The 22,037-nt window shown below is 40.8% G+C and overlaps 2 protein-coding genes across 8 annotated transcripts; both read right to left on the minus strand.

Moving 5' to 3' along the window:
- Nucleotides 1-49: 49 nt before the first annotated feature.
- SQOR (sulfide quinone oxidoreductase) lies at nucleotides 50-11,859 on the minus strand. Of its 6 annotated transcripts, none has more exons than XM_068143740.1 (11): nucleotides 11,767-11,859; nucleotides 9,763-9,943; nucleotides 7,777-8,028; nucleotides 7,268-7,438; nucleotides 6,685-6,738; nucleotides 4,861-5,055; nucleotides 3,768-3,977; nucleotides 3,080-3,263; nucleotides 2,060-2,127; nucleotides 995-1,173; nucleotides 50-472 (listed from the first exon to the last, which is right to left on the minus strand). In XM_068143740.1, exons 3-11 carry the CDS (start codon nucleotides 8,008-8,010, stop codon nucleotides 415-417), a joined length of 1,353 nt encoding a protein of 450 aa, XP_067999841.1. In that variant the 5' UTR covers nucleotides 8,011-8,028; nucleotides 9,763-9,943; nucleotides 11,767-11,859; the 3' UTR covers nucleotides 50-414. The 6 variants fall into 6 exon arrangements, with proteins under 6 accessions (XP_067999841.1, XP_067999839.1, XP_067999840.1 ...); XM_068143738.1 differs by lacking the exon at nucleotides 11,767-11,859 and adding an exon at nucleotides 10,046-11,264; XM_068143739.1 differs by lacking the exon at nucleotides 11,767-11,859 and adding an exon at nucleotides 10,041-11,264.
- Nucleotides 11,860-14,325: 2,466 nt separating this feature from the next.
- BLOC1S6 (biogenesis of lysosomal organelles complex 1 subunit 6) lies at nucleotides 14,326-21,509 on the minus strand. Of its 2 annotated transcripts, none has more exons than XM_068143744.1 (5): nucleotides 21,259-21,509; nucleotides 20,321-20,481; nucleotides 19,299-19,386; nucleotides 18,487-18,573; nucleotides 14,326-17,793 (listed from the first exon to the last, which is right to left on the minus strand). In XM_068143744.1, exons 1-5 carry the CDS (start codon nucleotides 21,478-21,480, stop codon nucleotides 17,674-17,676), a joined length of 678 nt encoding a protein of 225 aa, XP_067999845.1. In that variant the 5' UTR covers nucleotides 21,481-21,509; the 3' UTR covers nucleotides 14,326-17,673. The 2 variants fall into 2 exon arrangements, with proteins under 2 accessions (XP_067999845.1, XP_067999846.1); XM_068143745.1 differs by having other exon boundaries at nucleotides 14,961-17,793; nucleotides 20,321-20,465; nucleotides 21,261-21,509.
- Nucleotides 21,510-22,037: the final 528 nt, after the last annotated feature.

Raw genomic sequence — 22,037 nt, forward strand, 5'->3', positions numbered from 1 at the left:
GATGAAGAAATCTGGATTCATTTAGCTTTTTAAAAAATGAGAACCAGAAGAGGTTTTAGGCCATTTTAATAGCAATGCATTGTTCTGCTGAATGCAGCACATGCAGACAATTCAGTTTGGGGGGGGGAGAAAATTTTACATATACAACAGCTTTGAAATTAGTAGTTGCTCTTGAAGATTTCAGTAGCTTAGTGCAAGTTGAAACTCCTGTGCAGATACAGAAGTAGTTTAAAGCCTTGGCTTACAAAGAGCAGGGAAAGAGCATAGGAAAGCTTAATCCTTAGGAGGAAAAATAAATTCATGACAAACACGGGGTGTAAGGGGAAAAAAAAAATCCATCTAGGAGGTGGTCCAAGGGGGAAGATAGACTGTCAGCCTTTGTGAGACTAATCCTTCAACTGTGGCACCAAGCAGCTACTTGAAGCCTAGATGCATTAGCTTCCTGAGAGGAGCTGGTCCTCCCCAGTATCCCCTAGAAACAGAGAAGGTGGTTTCATGAGCTGTTATTCTGTACTGTTAAAAGGTTTGGGAAAGTGCTTTTGGTTTACTCCCATGAAACACCACAGTTTTATTTAGGAGATGAGTGTGGGGGGTTGTTTCAGAGAACCATCTTTGCTTCAGTGAGGTTTTCACAGAAATACTCAGGTTGGAAAAGACCCTTGGGATCACCAAGTCCAACCACTAACCCTACTCTACAAGATTCACCCCTAAACCCTATCCCCAAGTACTGCATCCAAACTGCCTTTAAACACCTCCAGGGTTGGTAACTTGACTACCTCCCTGGGCAAGGGCTGCCCTGCACAGTTCAACCCTGTTCTGCTTGAACAAACCCCTCTTATTACCAAAGCACCCAGAATCCTGAGAAAGTTGAGGTCTTGGTCATGACTAAGGATGTACTTCACTTGCTTCTCAGGAACTAAACCAAAACAGGTATCTGTACCTGGTTTTCCCACTGATCACAGCAGCTCTGCCTGCTCAGAATTGAAATACTTACTTAAGTAATGCGTTCCAGTAGAGAAAAGGCATCATATCAGCTTTCATGTGGTACATGGTAACCCTCTCCTTACTCTGGTCAATGGGAAAGGTCTCCAAAGGCTGAGCATCATAGTCAAATTCTGCTAGAATCACCTTGTTGTAGTCTGTTACTAGTGGGCAGGATGTATATCCATCGTACTGCAATGGAGAATATTCCCATTTCATTAACCTGGGTAATGATGAAATGCTGAAGTAGTGGAAGCCATATCATTAACATTTCAAACTAATTACTAGGAAGTTCCTGCATTTAGACCGTTAATACCAGCAAATGTGGAAGGCTGTTAAACCAGTGATACCTTATTAACCATAATACTAAGCCATTTTATTTCAAGTGTAGATTATAGATTTGCTTAACAGCAAATTAACAGCATTGATTAAACCAGAACTAACCTAGAACAATAGGACTTTTTGTCCTTGATTGCTGGTTATTGTAAGCAGCAGATCAGTAAATAATGGTAAGAGTCAGTGCTGGCTTTGATAGTATATAACTGGGATCTTGAATCTAGCTGCAAGAATTTCCCAAGAGTATTTCACAAGGAATATCAATTCAGAAGCCATATGTAAAATGAAAGTCAAGTCTCAAAGAGAAATTGTACATGGTTATAGGCTTAACATCTATAGTACAAACCCTCCAATTTAACTCCTTAAAAGATCACATTGTATATAGGGGAGGTGAGTTAGACATTGTACATTGTTGGAAAGATTTTTCCTGGGGTAGGGATTATACTAGTCATGAGTTTTCCTCTAAAGTCACTTTATTGTAAAGAACCCAGACTGACTGGCCTCAACATTTTTAAACTCGGAAGTCAGGGAATCGGTTAATATTTTTAGCAGCAGTATCAATATGGATTGTGCAACTGCATTACTATATGACATGCAGTGTTTAGTCATTTAGCACCCCAGCTGCTCATGCAAAACCCTTCCTGGCTTCCTGTTCACACAGTTTAGCTGCTTGCAAGACTTCCTGCATGAGAACTGAAAAAAACACTCAAGACAACTCCCTAAAGACAAGAGCTGTAGGTACCTTTTTAGCTGGCAACTGGTTCTTCATTACCAGCGAAATAGTTTGATCAAGCACACCAGACTGGGCAGCTACATAAGAAAGAAAGGAGAAAAAAGTGCATTAAGGCTTTGTTTGAGGTGGCAATTTTTGCAATTACTAGAGCAGATACCAGTAGCCAGGCCTTGTTTTGTGTGTACAATTCAGCTATCATTGAATTTAAATGTCAAATCAGTTTGTGAAGTTTATAGTCCCAGATAAGAAAAAAAAAAAAAAAAAAACAACCAAAAAAAGTGGAATAATGTTTTGGCCTCACTGTTTCCAACATGCTAAAGCTTAATGAAATGTGAGCTAAATGTTTTTAGCCTATGCCCTTTCTCCTATGTTAAGTGATACTTGCTCTGTCATCCCAAACACCTAAGGTTGGAGCACACTGAAGTTTTAGAATCACAGAATCCTAGAATTGTTTCATCTGGAAAAGACTTCCAAGATCATCAAGTCCAACCATCAACCTAGCACCATCATGGCCGTGTTTCCTTTCATTTGAGTGTTGTTAAGGAAGTATTCTAGCCCCATTTTCTGCAGTAGTTGACTATACTATTCTTCCACCCTCTTATTTTCCTTTTTATTTTCAGTGGTGAGGCTATAGGCTTAAAGTGTTTGCATATTCAACCCTTTGGCTACAAGTACAGAACACGTGATTCTTCAGTAGTGACTTATCAGCTGACACATATGCACGAGCTGCTAAGATAGAGCAGAAAGTTTTGTTACTGAATAATGACAGAATGCTGGGCAGTACACTCATTTTATGTTGTTCTCTGAACACAGAAAATAGAATTAGCTCATCCATGAGGCATTTGGAACAAGAACTGTGGGTTAAGGGCATCAGCATGATCTGTAGCTAGTTAGCTGGCCCAGGAGACTTGGGTCTTTTTGAAAGCTGGAAATAATTGAAGTCAAGATCTCAGGAGTAACAAACTAAACACAAACCTTGTTGTCATTCCCCCTTTCATTACGCACACAAATGAACAGACACAACTTTACCTACAGCTGCAGCAGTTTTTGACGTTGGAAGGTTGGTGCAGTCTCCAATACCAAATACATTAGAATACTTCTTATGTTGTAGGGTTTCCTTATCAACATCCACCCAGCCACTTCCATCTGACACAGGACTATTGATGAGTACATCAGGTGGCCCCATTGGAGGTGTGACATGAAGCATTTCATACTAGACAGAAAGAAAAAGCACACAACAATTTTATCAGAGCAGATAGCACCGATGTTGATCTAATAAACGCAACACAGAAAGGCTTTCTTGGTTTGTTTTTGTGGGTTTGGGGTTTTGGTTGTTTGTGGCATGTTTTTATAAAACAAATATCTAGAATGAAAATTTGCTCTTACATCTGAAGTGCATCCTTTTATTAACATGAACCTGATCAGGCAACTCCATCTAGACTAGCATAACAGCAATTTGCCTTCCTCCACGTACATCTGAGATACTCCCAAGTTATACTAACAAGGCACACAGGACTTCAGGCACAGTTTAGTAAATACTTTTGTCTTCCTTTCACCTGAAGTTGCAAACTTTTTAATCTACTGCTTAAGTCAGAGATGGTACTCTGAGGAGGAAGTGGCAGTATGCAACAAGGCAGACATCATGTTATTATATTGCAGCAGTTATGTTACAGTGCACAAGAAACAGGACCAAACTAGGGGTATGAAAGCTTCTGACCTGATGAACTTCAGTCACTCCAGGTTTGTTCAAGTTTTCAAACACAGCTTCTTGCTTGTCTGCTCGAACTTCTACCAGGTTGTACTTATAGTTAACAGTAATATTCCTCTCCTTTATTATTTCAAGCAATGCATCAGCATACTTCTTAACACCGAAAATAACACCAAGTGAAGTGTTGAACATGATGTTTGCTTTGGAATGTTTTCCTGTCTGCACAGAGAGATCAAATTAGCCTTTTCTATTAAAAAACTGACAAGCTAACAGAGACAATAGAGCTATGCACTACTGAAGAGTTCATAGAACTATTAATGCAGTTCAATTATTAATGAAGTATTAACATTAGAACTCCCAAAATACAGCTGCTCCACAGAATATTAGAATCTAGACAAGATAAGAATCTAGACAAGATAATATTTGCCCTTTCTGGAACTGCCACTACAAATTGATAGTGGAAAGAGGTGGCTGTAGTGCAGTTCACTGAGGAACTGCTGTATGCAGGTTAAGCACTTATAGCATCTTAGCATTATAGAGCTTTCTGAAACATTCACTTCTATGCATTATTTAGATACCCAGTAGATAGCTCATGAAACTTAAACATGCATGAAGTTCGACACTGGCACTTGAAATTGTCTTGAGTTTCCATTAAGCTTGCTTTAACAGCCTGGCTAAGACTACTCTTGATATTTTTCAGACTAGCAGAAAGTCAGTTTGCAACAGCTATTATGTACTTGAAGTAACAAGAATTACCTAATTCCAGCTAGTGTTATTTTAGTGCACCACCTGCAGTAATAAATTAGGCTGAGAGCAGTCACATCTGTAGCTCTCCAGAAGCAGGGTAAGCAATTATTCCCTTATGAATTCTGAATTCTACACATTTGTCCAGTATTGAATATCCATGCAATATTTATTTTTATAAAATTCAGTTTAATTTATTATACATCAATAACTGGAAAAGCAACCCCAACACTTTAATAATTCTGAGTCACATTCCTCATGTGTTTTTCATTGCTTTTAAAGATAGTATGAGCCCCTTAGAACAAGCCTTCCTTCAAACTGTGGGAACAAGCACTGGCAGAACAAGTGAAATACTTACTTTCCTCCAGTAGGCTTCAGATAAATACATGATCTTCTGAGGAGCTCCTGCACACTTCACTGGAGTATTTGGAAAAGTGAAGATAGCATTTCCTTCCTTGAACTCTTGTATAGCTTTCCATGTTTTCTCTACCGTATGAACTGAATAATTGGAACCTATTTTAGGATGATCAAACCCCTCAGGCAAGCCTTTTATCTAAGAAAATGAAATGAAGATTTAAAATCCATATGGCAAAAATTTTGTCATCTTTGTCAAGTATTAAATACAGACTTGAGAAAAAATGAACAGAACAGAATTAACCAGGTTGGAAAAGACCTTTGAGATCATCGAGTCCAACCTATCACCCAACACCATCTAATCAACTGGCACCAAGTGCCCCATCCAGTCTCTACTTAAACACTTCCAGTGATGGTGACTCCACCACCTCCCTGGGCAGCCCATTCCAATGGGCAATCACTCTTTCTGTGAAGAACTTCTTCCTAACATCCAGCCTGTACCTCCCCTGGCGCAGCTTGGGACTGTGTCCTCTTAAATAGCTATTTAAGAAGCAAAAATCAAGTCCATATTTTTAAAAATTAACCTGGCAATCACCCAGGTATTGCCATATTCCCATCAGGATTTAGTAAATGAGTCAGTAGATGTAATATTTACTGACATGGCCCAGGTCTGCAGCATCTGCAACCTAAGTGTTCAGTGCAGACAGGCCCAGACCCAAGTTTTTCTACTGCAAGAAATCCAGAGTAAGAATACCTAAAGTCACTGTTGCATCATCCTAAGTAAAAATCATGTTACCAAAAAACAAATAAACAAAACAATGTTTGGGGATGTTACACTCTACACACCAGGAAGTACACTGCTGGGGAAGATAAATTGTCTGCTTTCATTTTAAAGGCACATAAATCTGTCACTATGAATTTTTTTCACTGCAGAGTAATAATAGTGTATTACAAAGCTTCTACCACTGAATTTAGTTTTATCAGGTTGTACTGAGGAGATACATATGAAGACTGAGAGGGTCACTGAACACAATGCAACTCCTCATTCCACTGAACCTAATTATCAGAATTTACTTGGTGTGACTACACTTAACTAAGACTAGCTCTTGCTTTACCTCTAACTTGGGAGCTTTTCAAACAGATACTCAAAATACATTATCAGGCACCACATCATATTCAGGTGAGGTTAAAACCACAAGTTAAATTGCTAAAAATTCTTGTCTTTTTGTTTTCCTCTTATTCCATATTGCTCTGGTCATTTTTGTGCCATACACTGCTATTAATATTTTCCTCTGGGTGCCACTGTATAAAGTCTACAGGAAACCTAACGGATGGGAAGGGCCCTGGGGTTGGGGTGCTTTAAACAAAAGTGTGGTGACTCAGCTAGTTCCTTTTGAAATGCATCCTTTAAGAAAGGTGAGAGTGGGTAAAATGAATTCTGCAGGGCAGATTTTACTGACTGCTGGGTATTCCTCACTTCTGCTCACATTACAAGATACTTCAGTCTACAGTTAGCATACTTTATTATCTTATTATTACAGGCTGTCTTTAAGATCTAGATATATCTTGCTGCCTCATCTGATGATATTGACATAGAGATCTAACAAAGCTGTCTTAAAATACCTTCCCAAGGGTAATTTGGGTTATTACATAGAGATCTGTGGAAGGAGTAAAAGCATTAGATTGTCTACTGGCTCTTAAATTCACATCATCATTCAATATCTTGCAGTAAAAAATGGCATACTGAAAAGCTACTTACTTTAGTGAAGCATAAGGGTACATGATGCCATTAAAACTAGTGTAAATATGATTACTGTTAAACAAATACCTTTTCATATTGCAGACTGATCCCAAGGGCGATTATCAGATACTTGTAAGAGATCTGTTGTGTAAAGGAGGAAGAAACAACACTATTTTAGCCAAAACCCAAAACATTACCTCAAAACAAACTAAAGTTATCTGCCAGCAACAGGCTCGTAAAAGAAGGAGATACAGGGAGCATTAGTAATAGAAATGTTAAGTTCTGAGGATAGTGTATAGCTGAAACGCTAACTGCATTACAAGTTATATGCACAGTGTTTGTTACACACCAAAACCAAGAGTCTGGAGCAAAATAATCTATCTTTGGTGTTCTGTTCACAATGAGTAGGGAAAATATTTATGTTAAGTGGTATTTTAAGTTGATGTTATTCTAACTTAGTTATCTACAACAATTTTTGACAGAAACAGATTTTAGGATCAAGTACTTCTCATAAGATTTAAAATGGAATTTCCTGGCCTCCTAGATGCTGGAGGAAGGTCTTGTTCAATAGGCAGTTCCAAAGGGACCTGCAGGAGGTAGGCAGACAACTCATGGCACAGATTAACTTAAAATAAAAAAAATAGAATAAAATTTAGTTTTACATTATTACCTTGATATCATTCTCCAGCCAGACACAGTTCTTATCTGGATCCAGTGCTGTAACTCGAGATTTGATCCACTCAACACCTTTAGGCACAACACTTTCTGTTGAACGCGCAGAGGTTGCCAGCTGCTTAGCACCACCACCAACCAGGGTCCACAGTGGCTGATAGTAATGAGTCTGAAATAAATGTTCAAATGGACATTTAAGATCTGTTTAAAGGGAGTTAAAGATGAAGACACAGCTCTCCAAATAGGAAGCAGTGTGCTTTTAACATTCTATTACTCTTAATAAAAGAAGCTGTAAAACTAACCAAGAGTTGTGCAAGATAAAGCTGGAAGGATGCATGCATCTCTATCATGAAGCAACAAATCTCATGCAAAACCTTCTAAAAGATGGCTAGTTGGCTTCCTTTTGACTGTTTAAATGTGGTGTTAGAGAGGGATAAGAATCAGACTGATTTGGACACATGTAAAATGTTTATTCTTTTCAGTGCTTCACAGCTGAAGAAGGCTTACCTTACTTGGCTCAACAACAGCCACATTTCCTGCCCCTACTTTCCTCTTCATCCGAGCACTCATGGCAATTCCACCTGTGCCTCCACCCAGCACAAGTACTTCATAATAATCCTTGGCAGCACATCTGGCTGCTGTGTGTAAGCCAAAGGAGCTCATCTTGTGCATTCCTGGTTTCAGCAGCCACACAGCAGGATGGAGACAGGAACAGGAGGACACTATTCCAATTGCTGACATCTTTCAATAAGCAGGAAGCTACAAGACAAAAAAAGCACCAGTAACAATTACAAAAGGTAGAATTCATATTAATTTATACATCTGGATACGTCTTCCATGCAAGAATTATAACACTAAATCTCTGATGCAGCTAAACTACTAATTGCACAAATGGATTGCAGTCAGTTTGGACAAGAAAAAAGCAAAAAGGTTAATAATGGCCTATGTCAGGAAATTGAAATTTCATACAAGCAAAAGAATTCCAACAAAGCATAAGAACATTTTCTGGTTATCACAGCAGAAAAGTGAATCTGATCCTACAGCAGCGGCAGTGCATACGCTGCAACTCCAGCTGTAATGGTAAAACCCTGAAGAGACGAGCACTGCAAGAAGGAACACGAATTTGTTAGGTGTTACAGATCACTAAAATAGTGAAGGTAGCTGTGTAAACATACAGAGTGCCATTCCACTAACTGTAATGTGTCAGCCGACCACATCATAACACTTGTATTTTAATGGTATATGCACAAATCAGGCATATACCATCTCCCTGCATCTCAGGCATGCAAGCCATTAGGGTAAGCATGCCATGGTGCTTTGAGTGTGTATTAGTCTGTTCTTTCAGGAGACATAGTGGGCCCCTGGAGCAGGCTGCTCAGAGAAGCTGCGAAGTCTTTCCTTCTCTGAAGACATTCAAAGCCCACCTAGATTGTGTTCCAGTGAGACCTACTCTAGGTGATCCTGCTCCAACAGCCAGGGTTGGACTAGACAATCTTTCGAGGTCCCTTCCAGCTCCTAACATTCTGTAATTCTAAGCTTGATAGGAAAACAAAGTTCAGTGAAATAATAATTTATATATTCCTGTAACTGGGATCTTTGAGTATACCCAAAATACTTAGGGTTTTTTATTCATAGTCACCTCTTCACTTTTAACACCAGCAAAGTAGCTGGAAAAGAAAGTCAAAGACCCATACCTACCTTTGCTAAAGCTGCACCCTGTCACTGGACAAGTCAGAGCCAGCACTTTAAAGTGTGATATAACTTGGCAATTGTAGCACTGAACATGCAACTGTGTTACCTACAAGACAGTGAACATGACCTCACCTTTCCCTCCCTCTAGAGTGAGCAAGAGCTTTTCCTCTCAGTGATTAATTAGATATAAACTCCTTTTAATTCAGTTCCTTATTGCCACATTGCCAATAAAGAATGAGTAAGCATTATAACCTGAAAAACAACCTATGACAAGATGTTCCTGGGTGCTGTACCCCTTAATTCCCTGAGTCATCAGGCACTTAAAAAGGGTAGAACTCAGTTATGGTATTTACAGACAGGAATTTGCAAATGTCACTAAAAATCTCAAATATTTTAAAGAAAATCATCCATCTTCAAAATTCTCCACTAAGCTAGATTTAGTTGAACAATTAGTCCTACACATTCACAAGCTATGCTAACATCCCTCACCTCCTTGTACTTCCAGTTCTATATGAAGTGACTTTACTAACCCCTACAATACAATTCATTTGGGACAGAGCAGAAAAAAAAAATCTTAGAGGTGTCCATTGTAAAACCAGTTTTAATACTTTTGGTTTACAGGAAGTTTCCTGCAGGCATATTCTTCCCATCCCCCTTCCCATTCAAAGCAGAACTCTACAATAAGTTAGTTTCACTTTAGAATGCTGTTTATGATCTGTCTAGCGCAGGCAGTTAAAGGTATGGACAAACTGCTCAAGCAAGGGCAGGATATTTGTTCTAGCTCTAGAAAGAAAAAATTACCTGATTGAGATGTGTCTTGCTTCCCCCAAGTCAGAGAAAAATGAACTGTGAAGAGTAAGTTTTGCAATTTGTTTGGGAGACGGTTGTAAGAGGGACATCCTGCTTGCGGAAGTTCATGAACGTAGATTTTTGCTTTGGGTTTTCTTAAACACACAGAACAGGATGACAACATGTGGCGTGTCTGGACATGGAGAACAAGGCTTCATTTTTTTAGTGCTGAGGAATAATTACCTTCTCTGACCAAATGTTGAAGTAAAGACACTTGTAAGCACACACACCTTACCTAACAGCAGTCTAATTGATAACGCAGTATTACGTCGCTTCTAAACTGTTTCAGAGCATACAGAAACAAACTGCCATTTGTAGAGAGCTGTTTTAAAAAGAACAGCAACATCCAGAGCAGCTATATGATGGAGTCAGTCAACACATCACCCCTCTGCTTTGGATGCTGGGGATAAAGGAACAGAGGAATTACAGAACAAAAATGAAGGCAAAGGGGAAAATTCATGAATAGCCTACTGGACTGCACTGAAATTTTAATACACAGCACACTCATCCATCATCCCTTGAACTACACACAACAAAACACCTTACATAGCATGAAATCACATTCCTAATAAAGATCTGGGTAGAAATCTTGGAGCACTGCTTAGAAAGGTAAAGCCTACGGTATACTTCTCAACCTTAGTGAGGGCTCTACTTAATTTGAGTCAGTTCTGCTGCTTAAAACTGATTTTGTCACCAAGAGAGGCAAATCTATTCTACCAATGCCTATGAACAAGCTCAAAATATGAAATTATCTTTGGCTACAGCTCTCCTTGTATTAATGTGCATAAATAAATGAAATCAACCTCTATGCAACAAAGACATGGACAAGAAGACAGAAATACAGCACTGGCAAATCCCAAGAGAAATGGTTAATTAAAGGAACCAACATTTCATTTCTTATTGTGTGCAGTTATCAGGTCCACTAGCTGATCTCAGGCACTTTGTCACAATTAATTTTGCAGCATTACCTACGTGCAGCAGCTATCACAGAACAGGTACCTTTTCAAGCCCAAGGGACCCATGTAGAATAGCAAGGGTTACAAGTCTTTCTCTTGTCAGCTGTGCAGTTTCCTATCCAGTAAGTAAGCCTTCGAAGACACAGCTAGTTCCTAGAGCAAACATTTACCTGAAGCAGGACACTTCATACAGACACTCAGAGTAACATGGGTTTTCTCCTCTTTGGAGCTTCTATTGTATGCTCAGTAGCTCCCAAGACTATTTCACCGAGCCGGTTTACAAATCATCTCTTGCAGAGAGTTAGAACAAATGAAGTTATAGAAGTCCTACTAGCGAGCAGAGATTACTGCAGCTATCACCTGAACGGTTGGCTATGATAACAGTGTAAACATTCCTCCCGTGAACAAATACTCAGAAGCTCCAGCGTGCCGGCCCGGCAGGTAGCCGTCGCCGATCCCGCATGCCCACGTCGAGCTCCGGACAGTAACAGAGTTACAACCCCGAGCCATGGCGGCAAGGCGCACCTCTTCCCGTCTCTGCAGGACGTCCCGAGGCACCAGGGGCTGCAACACCAGCCCCTGCAGGTGCTACATCTGAGTAAATCCGTCTATACACATGCACAAGGACAGGCACTGCAAAATACAGTGCCTGGCTGCTGCTGCTGGAGACGTAACCGTGCAGCGATGGCCTCTGCTGCACCCCGCTTCTCCTCGCCCCTCCCCGAGGTCAGAGATGTTCGGACTTGCAGGAATCCCCAAAGCGGGGTTGTTCCCCGTCCGCTCTCAGGGACTGCTGCTACCGGCGGAGACCCCGAAGCCCGCGGGCTGCCCGCCGGGCATGTACGGGTCGGGCCCTCTTGCCCGGGGCCGAGGTTACCTCCGTCGCTGGGCCGGCCGCTTCGGCCCCGCTGGCCAGGGACAGCAGTTACCTCTGCTCCCTCGCGGCAAGACCGACCCCCCGGCCCCGCTCCCTCATGCCAAGGCAGTGCCCCACACTTGCCTGCCTGTTGTGCAGAGAAGAGCGGGGGACGGACCGCGCCGCCAGCCCGTGCGCGATGAACGCCGCGTCCAGCCGCGGGAGCGGCGGGGCGGAGTTCGGCCGTGGCAGGTGCTGCCCGGCCTGGCCAGCAGGCAAAGACCAGAGTCCGGCCCAACGTGGGTGGTGCGTGAAGCCTGTGGGCTGTGCCCTCGGCGAGGCGGGTGCCGGCCAGACAACGGTGCTTTCGGGCAGAACGTAGAAGGTTAAAAAAAACCAAATCAAACAGTTCCAAACGCCGTTACCGTAGCTGCTGTAACCGAAACGAAAGCTGAACGGATCCTAGCACCACATCAGCTGTGTCTTTGGGTTCGTATTAACCTAATTTTCCCTCTTAAATCTCCTTTCATCTTCAAACCAATTGCTCTTCCAGCTTGTCAATCTCAAAAATCAGACTAAAGCTTGGAATACCATTACTTTGAAAAAAAAAAAAACATAAAATATTAAGAAACAAAAATAAGGCAAACTGTTAAGAGTCCTAAGCTGAAATCAGGGTGTAACTAACCTGGATGCATGGAGAAAGAGGTACATTTCATCTGAAGTACAAGCAAAGAGCAGGGCTGCCATCTCTTGTTTCTATTCAGCTAACTGCAGCTCACTGGAGCCAAGTTTTAAAATGTTTTTTCCAAAAACTTTTATTTATGGCACAGTGACAGCACAAAGTAATAACAGCTGTCATGTTGTCAAACAAACAAGTCACATGAAGAGTAGCCTTGAGAGGAACAAACACAGACAAAATTACTTGTGCCATCAAGCAACCAACAGATCCAAACCACGTGCCAGGCCATTTCTTTCCTGAGTTCAACTTTCCTCCACAAGATTTGTGCACGGGTAAAAACGCTCAGCTGATACACAGTCAAGTGTGGAAAGATATAAAAAATTAGTGACAAGTGTGGAGGAGTTAAATAGGAAGTTACTATATGGCTGTTCCACTGCCTGCATGTAGCTGAACAGCAAAAGGGAATGAGATACTCTACAGAATGCCCCATTTGAAAAGCAGTACCTGGGGCAGGCTCCTGGTGCATCAAGACACACACACTGCAATCATACCCTGCACTTCCCAACACAAACAGTTTCTCTGTCCCAGCTCCACAGTTGCCATGTTTGGCACAAATACATTATTGCCCCTCGCAGCCAGCCAGCGACAAACTAGCTAATACTCTTAACGTGGCTTGTGTTACTGTGATCTTCTATTTGTAGAAAAAAAACATCAATTGCTTTCCTAAACTTCAACTGAAGGCAAATTATCATGAAATTCAGCTATACAATTACCTCTGTTCTCACAGAGGTTCTCTGCCAAGCAGAGAGGTTGTTGAAGAAGAGGCCACGACACTTAATATCTGAATTAGAATTACTTGTTTTGCCTGCATGTTAAAACTCACAGTGCCAGCCCCCATCAGTGGTTATTCTCACAGAAATATACAAAGCAAGTCTAAGAAGCAGGTTGAGCCATAAGACATCATTAATTGTTGACAGGATACAAGTTTGTTTTCAGAAGAACTTCACAATGCAGGATAGGGATTATCCTTCAGTGGAAATTGCACATCTGATAGCCAGCACAGTCTCAAACAGATTCCAGTAACATTGGTTGATGTAAAAGTAGCAACTTACCTCACATCTTTGATATTTTTTCTTGGAGAAATTCTTCTTCTGGCATACCAGACTAAGGAAAAAGAAAGGGAGAAAAAATAAAGAAACAGAAGCAAACCAGAGTATGAAATGCATTCTCATACATAGTTTACCAACATGACTTCTACTCAAAGACTGGAAAACCAGCCACTTCAGTTGAGCAGTGAAGGGGTGAAATAGTAATTTCAGGTAGTGGGGTGGCAAAGAGTTCATTTTAACAATTCTGTTATTACTCTGACAGGCTGTATTTACACAAGAAGATATTACACTTTACTCAGTTCCAGGTAAAAGAAGTCTTCCTTATCAAGGCAATAAACTATATTGCTAATGCACAGAGACAGTGTTTTGCTGACCAGCACACGTACTCCTCATCTTGCTTTCACAGCAGTACTGGGACATATCACTCATTGCAACACAGGAAACAAAATAGATCAGCCTTATTTTCTGTCTTGCATCTTGGTGTGAATGGTACTGTGAAATTACTTCTGTAAATGACTGCTTTAGAGACTATTGCCTTTGCATGAGTGCAGATTTTGAAGTTATTCGTTATCAAGCTTTCAATGATTTGCTTCATTACACTGCAAGCTTGTAAAAGCCAAATACATTTGTTACAACTTTCCCAACTGCCAGCCAGGGTGCTCTACCTCCTTTCTTATACTCCATGGCTTGACATCCTGGAGAAAAGAGCAAAACCAAAAAGGAAATACTGAGTTATTGAGTATGGCAAACATCTGTGCTTTAAAGGTACAAAACATTTCATGCACAACATTTAGATCATGGACTTGAGTTAGTCATAACCTCTCAGGTCATCTGTGGCTGCCAACAGTTACCGCCTGGACAAAAACAGTGCTCTCCACACCAGCACTGTTGTGACACTGTCAGAGAATGACACTGGAGCTGTTCTTCCTGTCAGTTTTAGCTCAATCATCTGCATAGAGAATATGTGAAAAAACTAAGTTTGTCACATCACAACAGCTATTAGCTGAGCTGGTATCATAAAGGACTGGTTTGAGGACATACCATGGTAGTGGTGGGGATGTGACTATCCAGTTTTAGTGCCTGTTTTTCTACATATCACTTTGCTCAAGGACTAAAAAAAGTGAAGTGTACTTCAAGTTACTGGAAAGTTGTGATAATTGTGCCCAAACCAACCATTTATTTCAATTTAAGCTTACATCTTGATTCAAAAAATAATAAATAAATAATCTTTGCTGCCTTCACATACTGCCTGGTAAGAAGTTTTCTGTACACTGTTTGCCATATTATGCTGCTGTAATTGGCATTCTTACATATTTACGTCACTAACTCCAAGTCCTACAAAGTTTTAGTTTGGAAGTAAATTGCAGGGCAGCCAGCAATGTTGCAAGGTAAGCAGCAGGTGGCAGAAAGTGTCTGCTGAAGTATGATTTGGAATAAATCAGACAGAAAACTCTCAGCTGCTAGAATCCCAACAGATCCACTATAGAAACAACCTTTACATAATCATTTATGCTGTTATCACTTAGGTCACAGCACACAGAATAGAAACAGGTAAAACACCATGCAGCTACTTTCCAAAAGGAAACAAATCTTATCAACACAGTAAAGCTACCACTATCAGATAAAAATCTAGATTTCACTGGATTAAAAATTGTCTCATTTAAAGCTGTATGTTCCTTATTCACACAAAGCCCACATTTTACTACAATTGTATTGGAAAAGTCAGCAGTTACATTTTCACGTATGTGTATGTCATTCCTCAGACAAGCACTTCAAACTCTTACTCCTGTCATCAGGAATTATTCCAAAGAAACACTGAAACACGTAATTGCAAAACCATCAGTTTCTATGCTCAGAATTCTATTTGCAGTAAAAGTAGCTATGATTCTTGAAACAAAACAAAACCACCCCACAGACATTTGGAAAACCCCCAGTTCTTCACAAAAAGAGACCACAACTTGAAATGCTAAACCGGATTCTGGATGAGGAACCACAAATCATGAACCACCACAAGAATTTAATCCAAGTTTGGATACTGAGGCATCTGGTTTCATGTCATACTTTAATAAGAACTGCTTAAATTCCCAGAATCTAATTTTCAAATGACATTACAACACAAAATGCTTAAACATTTAGCTATGTACATTCTGCTCCCAAAATGGACTGTGGAAATTCTTTACATTTCTCTTAGAAATATATACAAACCACAGCACAGGTCAACTATCCACTGGCAATTAACAAACACAAGTCAACTCAAAGGCAAAATACCTGTGGAAAGTTTTAATCTATTACTGCTTCAGTAACAGCATTTCAGTGTCTCTTCACTGACGTTTGTTCTCCTTGCCCCATAAACACTATCCCAGTTTACCTTGCATATGGGATAACTACGGAATCACAGAATGTTAGTGGCTGTAAGGGACCTCGAAAGATCATCTAGTCCAACCCCCTTGCCAGAGCAGGATCACCCATACCAGATCACACAGGAACGCATCCAGGCAGTGTTGAATATCTTCCAGAGAGGGAGACTCCATAACCTCCCTGGGAAGTCTGTTCCAGTGTTTCTTTGTCCTCACAGAGAAAAAAGTTTTCCTCATGTTTACATGGAACTTCCTATGCCTCACCTTCCACCCATTGCCCCTTGTTCTGTCATTGGCATCACCAAGAAGAGCCTGACTCTACCCTCCTGGCACTCACCCTTTACATATTTATAAACATTAATGAGGTCACCCCTTAGTCTTCTCCAAACTAAAGACACCCAGCTCCCTCAGTTTCTCCTCATAATTATTTGTTAGAGTAAGCCTTTAATGGGAAAAAAGAGGAATATTATTAAGAACAGAAAATTAAAAGTTCAGAAAATTATAATACAGAAGAGTCCAGACAGGTGTGAACTGTGTAAATCATATAAAATTGAAGACAAACTAAAATTGACTGTACCCCTTCTGCTACCTTACTATATGTATTTAATGGAAAAGTTTACATAGCTTAACCTTCACCTCATTTCCAAACACACCACTTACAATTCTACTTAAAAACTAACACAGCTATAAAGTAACTAGTGTGTTAGACTGCAGGAATAGATAGTTTAAATATCTTTTATCAGTCCAGGTAACATGTACATTCATTTGAATGGGAGTTAACACCAAGTGCTGCAAGAAACCAATTACATTCAGAGAAACTGGTATCAACCTCCATTGCACATTTGCCATTAACAAACACTAATCATCACCAATTTGAGGAGAACAGCATAACAAAATTATCTTACATTGTCCCAAAGTGCAAATGAATAATTTGTCAAGTTAAAAAATTAAATACAGCAGTTTTTCCTACAAGTAACCGAATTTCACATGAAATAGAAATTGTTAAGCTTTGGTTGTGCTTTATTTTGCCACACAAAATGAAGAAAGTACAACTTCTAATCCCACAGCCATCTGCTTAGACCACAGAGCCTTCCTGTGCAACCATTACAGAAAGCAACAGTTCCCTGGTTTGACTCAAATGTTTGTGGAAGAACAAAGGCAATCTTCACATTTTGAGAGCCTTCTACGTCTGCTTCCTTCTCAACTCAACCAATTCAGTTGGGAACCTACTCAGAAGTTACTTTCAAGCTGTTTTTAAGTTATCTGATGCCCAAAACCAAAAAAACCCAAAACAACTCAACAACAACAAAAAAACCACACCAAAATCTAACAAACTGCTGCAATGAAGTGAGTTTTTGGGCAAATACACTGTAAGTTACTTTAGTTCATTAGAGACAGACCCAACAAAGGTTGCGCAGAAGGTCAGTATTTATGAATCAAGGCATCAAAAAGAGATCTCAGCTCCCTGAACCAAAGCACTTTCACTGAAATACACATTCACTGGAGTCTGGTGATGAGAAATTAATTGTAACTAGTATTCTGCATTTTGTCTGAAAAACCTGTATGCCAGCCACCAAATCTCTCTCAGAATTCTAAATACCATGAAAAAGATAAGTACTCAGAACTGTGATGCCTAGGTTTTCCTATACACATACATATATATATAAAAATTAACTTATATTGTAACAATATCAAACTGCATAGCATTACAAAAGAAGGCAACTCGAATGGCTTAAATGGAAAAAAATTGAATATTACCAACCCTATTACCATTCTGGAATTTAAGACATCATAGAGTAGATTGTAGCTATCAACAGCTATAGCCCAGTTTAAGCAACATCTGCCTTAACTCCAGAGAATGCAGACATTATCAATTTGGACAAGTTGTTCGTTGCATGCTCTGCTTTCATGTCCTCTTAGCAGGTTTTGCTGTTAACTGCTTCTCTCTTTCAAGTTCCTTCTCACGTTGCTGTTCTCGTTCCAGTTCTTCCTTCTGCCTCTTTTGTTGCAGCTTAAGTGCTCTTTTCTAAACAGAAAAGACAAGTAAATAATTTGAAGTTTTATAGCTGTATTTAAGGTGGAGCTACATACAAAATCCTTCCCATTCTCTTAACATTACCTTCTCCAACCCACCCTGCCTACAACTGAATGTGCCACAAACTGTTCATTTTTTTCTTCCTCCCTCCCACTTCCATCTGACCATTCAGAAACAGCAGAAAAATACAGCAACAGGGAACATACTGGACTCCCTTCAGCCTCACTAAAAGTCATACTTTGTGTATACCAGACAAGGTGCATACTGTGTAATTTATTGCCTCTAAGAGACAACCCTTTCGTTGAACATACTGAAGGACTAATCTTGCCAGAATGTAACCACAGACTGCCTATGAAGTCAGTGAACTTCTGCCACTGTTAAAAGAAGGAGAAATTCTTACATTTATGACAATCTAGTTTTCATTAAAAAGGCAAAGAAACTGAAACAACAAAGGGAACTAGCTGGAATGGAATGGATTAAGCAACAGAAGAAACCTTGGTGATGATACCGAGATTTACTCATAGCTTATGTGCACAGGTAGGAGTCAAGTGAAAGTTTAAAATATGGCTTGGTGCTACTGAAAACATCCATTTAATATAAAGACTGAAGATTCTATTTTAATGGAAGTCAGTAACACATAATTAAACATCTGTGTAGAAAGAAAAAATATTGAATCACACTCACTTTTAGCTTTGATGTCTTCTCATGGAGCATCATCATCTCATTTCTAATATTCACTAACTTGTTGTGGTAGTGCTTAGCTTCTGAAAACTTAAAAATCATAACTGTTAAAGCAGTTAATGTCAAGCTGAAATAGTTGTTTTATAAAACTACACACCAAAACCAGCAATCAAAACTACAGTAATTACCTGAACAGTTTGATAATGGATTAAGTATGTTCAAGTTTATATATAAAGTTTGCATATTACATGTATTAATACAGAGAATTACCATATCTCAACAGGTACACCCACAGCCTACCAAATTAAGATTCATTAAACAGAACAAAATCAATACTGTTTTTATGCACCATATTATTGTTTCATGCACCCTTCCTACTAGTCTGGAGAGGTGCAGAAAGCTCATGCTGGAGCTTCAGTCCCACTGAAAAATGGCATACTTTTGCTTTGTTACTGGGCTTGAACCACTAGATGTACTACTACTATCTGCCGAGCCTGCTCTTCCTTCCCAGTGCCCTTCCTACTTAGAAGCATAGAGTCATTCAGGTTGGGAAAGACTCCTGGGATCAAGCCCAACCACTGACCCTATTCTACAAAGGTCACATCTAAACTGTATCCCCAAGCACCACATCTAAATGACCTTTAAAGGAAATAGGCTGGTTCCATACCTCCTCCAGCAACATTTTGAGCTAAATATCTGAATTAGTTGGCTCTCTTCCTGTAGATCAGTATGAACAAGGAAAATATACAAGTTGCCACTAATGTTTCAGCAAGAAAATCTATGCTGAGATTTGAGATAGAATGAATAGTACTCACCAAAGCATCAAGATCAAGAATTGAGTTACACTCTCTGAATTTTGAAATTTCTTGTTCCAAGGTTTCTAGTAACACCACTTGGTTCTGTCTGAAACAACAACAAAGCAGAAAACCAAAATAATGCATCACATATGCTTTTTAACCATCCCTTTAAGTATGCTTCCCATTGTCAGATTCCTCTTGTGCATCACTAGATGATTTCACTAAAGACTCAAGCAAATAGTTTTAGAAGCATCCCAGCAGAGAACACACAAATTCTGCTGGCATGAATATCCAACCCCCCTAAACAAGCATTCAGCAGGTTATGGTGAGTGAACACCCCCGGCTGAATGACAAGAAAAACAATTAGCTCTTGACTTTCCACTTGGGTGCTTCTGCGTCATTTTGGAGGACTAAGTTATTTCTGTATAGAACTTGCAAGGATTCTTGCTGCTTATTAAGGATCCTCTATCCCACATATATCAGCTAAAGTCTTCCCAGACACAGGTTGTCTTTGGCAGCAGCATAATCACATCACCCACTGTGAAAACCCAGAATCAATGCAAAGCTCTTTCCAGTATCTCTGCAACCACAGCAGATCCAGCCTTCATTGAAATTATTCCCAGTTACCAGTGTGATGCCAATAAACAAAGAATTCCTATCCATTTTAATTGTTAATTATATTTCCCAAGTGTATCTTTCATACTACAAGCTATCCTGAATACTATGTGCATCTCTGCAAGCAAAACAAATCCACATTTCAGCATAATTTCCACTACAAAAGTATTTAAGAAATCTCCATGTCTTCTGTTATACCTGGTTTAAAGTGTTCTAGTGCTATACACTCTTCAGTCAGAGTTGCTACACTGCAGCTTATACATCCTCATGTATTCCCACAAATCATGTCACTATTCAGGATGCCATAGCTAGAGCACAGAAATGCTGCCACAAACTGTGCTCCAGTTAAGGGTAGCTAGAACATGAGGTTGAAAAGAGTATCAAAGTAAGCACACATAACAAGCTGGGTTTAAAAATTTGCTTACGTAAGTTCCTGTAGTGCTGATTTTGATCGCTGAAGATCAGGCAGATAGTAAGAAACCAATCCCTCAGTTAGCTGCTCCACAGCTTTCTCATCTATTAAAGGGAGATCTTCTACCACTCCTTCATCTGGTGATGCATCACTAGGACCTACACCAATAGCAGACTGAATGTGACTGGTCAGCACACATTTGAAGTTTCACCTAGAGCAACTATATTTTCCTGTTGAAAAATCAAAAGCTTTTCATAATCAAGTTGCAATTTTTTGCCCTTTATCAACTGAATTACATTTTCTTTTTCCTCTTCCGTTGTCCCTCTTATTCCCATTCCTGTATCATGAACTTCCTGGTGAACAATTTTGTCTAAACATTAGCAGAACAGAAAGAATTAAATAAGAGTATTTTTTTAATAAGATGTTTCGGAAAATTCAAAGGCTGCAGGCTATCAAGTGAAAGAAAAATCGTTAATTGTTCTGGTTATGCATCAAGAATGCCCACATATCAACACGCTCTCACCCTCTATTTTCTTTGTAACAAAATAAACCTAGGCCTATAAAATAAAGATCTTAGTTTCAAAACACGAGGCCCTACTTTAAACACTGTATGCTGAACTCCAGAGGTTTGTAAGTTAGGTAACGGTGAATTTCGTATGGTAAGCTATGATTATTTATTGTATGCTGAGCTCTAGAAAAATAATTGATAGGCCATCCACAGGCACGGGAGAAAGCTCCCACAACAGCATGCGCTTGGTTCCCGAGGGAACCCAGCCGGAGCACCTCTGACCGCCCTCCTGGGGACAGCCGGTGGAGCCACAGACCAGTCTCAGCCGAGCGCCCAGTGGGCGCTCAGCTCTGACCAGAACCGGGGGCGGCCGTCTGCGGCCCCAGCCCCCTCCTCGGACCTCCCTGCACCCGCCTTCGGCCCAGCCCGGCTGCCCCTCACACACTCAGTGAGCGTCCGGGGCTATCCGCGGCCGCAGCTCCCTCCTTCTCCTCAGACCGCTCCGCGACGCTCATCGCTGCCACTTCCCACGACACCCCTCTCCTGGGGGAAGACGCCGCCGGCGCCGAAGCTGTGACGGAAGGAGGCGGGAGAAAGAGGCGGGGTTCAGCTGCCCTCACCGAGCGCGGCGCCACTGTGCAACCCGCCCCGCCCCGTCCCACCATAAAGCCGTGGAGTACAGCCTGCTAGAAGGGCTCCTGTTACTGGTGCGGAAATGGCGTAGTGATGACGCTGGAGCCCTGAGCCGTCTTGCTGGTGGTATGGTGGTTCGCGGTCAGTAGCGGTTATCGTGTTCACAGCACTGCGAGCAGCTGTGCTTGGGGAGAAGCAGGCACAGCGCAATTCGGTGAAAGCATTCTGTTTCCAAGGATAAAAGCCCCAACCAACTACACTTAGTGGAAGCTACTGGCGTTCTTCCTCTGGTACTCAACAAATATATTCTCTTCCCCAGAACTCGTGCAGGTTGTTCGCTTCTTTCAGCTTTTGCTTGGGACACCTTATTGCTCTCTACAACTACCTGAAGGGAGGTTGTAGACAGGCAGGGGCTGGTCTCTTCTCCCAGGCAACCAGCACCAGAACAAGAGGACACAGTCTCAAGCTGCACCAGGGGAGGTTTAGAGTGGATGTTAGGAGGAAATTCTTCATAGAGATTGCCCATCGGAATGGGCTGCCCGGGGAGGTGGTGGAGTCCCCATCACTGGAGGTGTTTAGGAGGAGACTC

Source organism: Melanerpes formicivorus, unplaced genomic scaffold (assembly GCF_026170545.1).
Source record: "Melanerpes formicivorus ecotype bairdi unplaced genomic scaffold, bMelFor1.0.p_v2 SCAF_10, whole genome shotgun sequence".
Classification (NCBI taxonomy): domain Eukaryota; kingdom Metazoa; phylum Chordata; class Aves; order Piciformes; family Picidae; genus Melanerpes; species Melanerpes formicivorus.

Bases quoted from the DNA above. Each gene is read 5' to 3' on its own strand.
- SQOR (XM_068143741.1), bottom strand. From the start codon at position 8,010: ATGTCAGCAATTGGAATAGTGTCCTCCTGTTCCTGTCTCCATCCTGCT. The intron at 3,978-4,860 runs GTAAGTATTTCA...CTCTCTGTGCAG, and splicing joins CTGAAGCCTACTGGAGGAAA to ACAGGAAAACATTCCAAAGC. The intron at 1,174-2,059 runs GTACCTACAGCT...TCTCCATTGCAG, and splicing joins ACCAGTTGCCAGCTAAAAAG to TACGATGGATATACATCCTG.
- BLOC1S6 (XM_068143744.1), bottom strand. From the start codon at position 21,480: ATGGTGGGACGGGGCGGGGCGGGTTGCACAGTGGCGCCGCGCTCGGTG. The intron at 20,482-21,258 runs GTGTGAGGGGCA...AGTCACATTCAG, and splicing joins GCCCCGGACGCTCACTGAGT to TCTGCTATTGGTGTAGGTCC. The intron at 19,387-20,320 runs GTAAGCAAATTT...TTGTTGTTTCAG, and splicing joins TCAGCACTACAGGAACTTAC to ACAGAACCAAGTGGTGTTAC.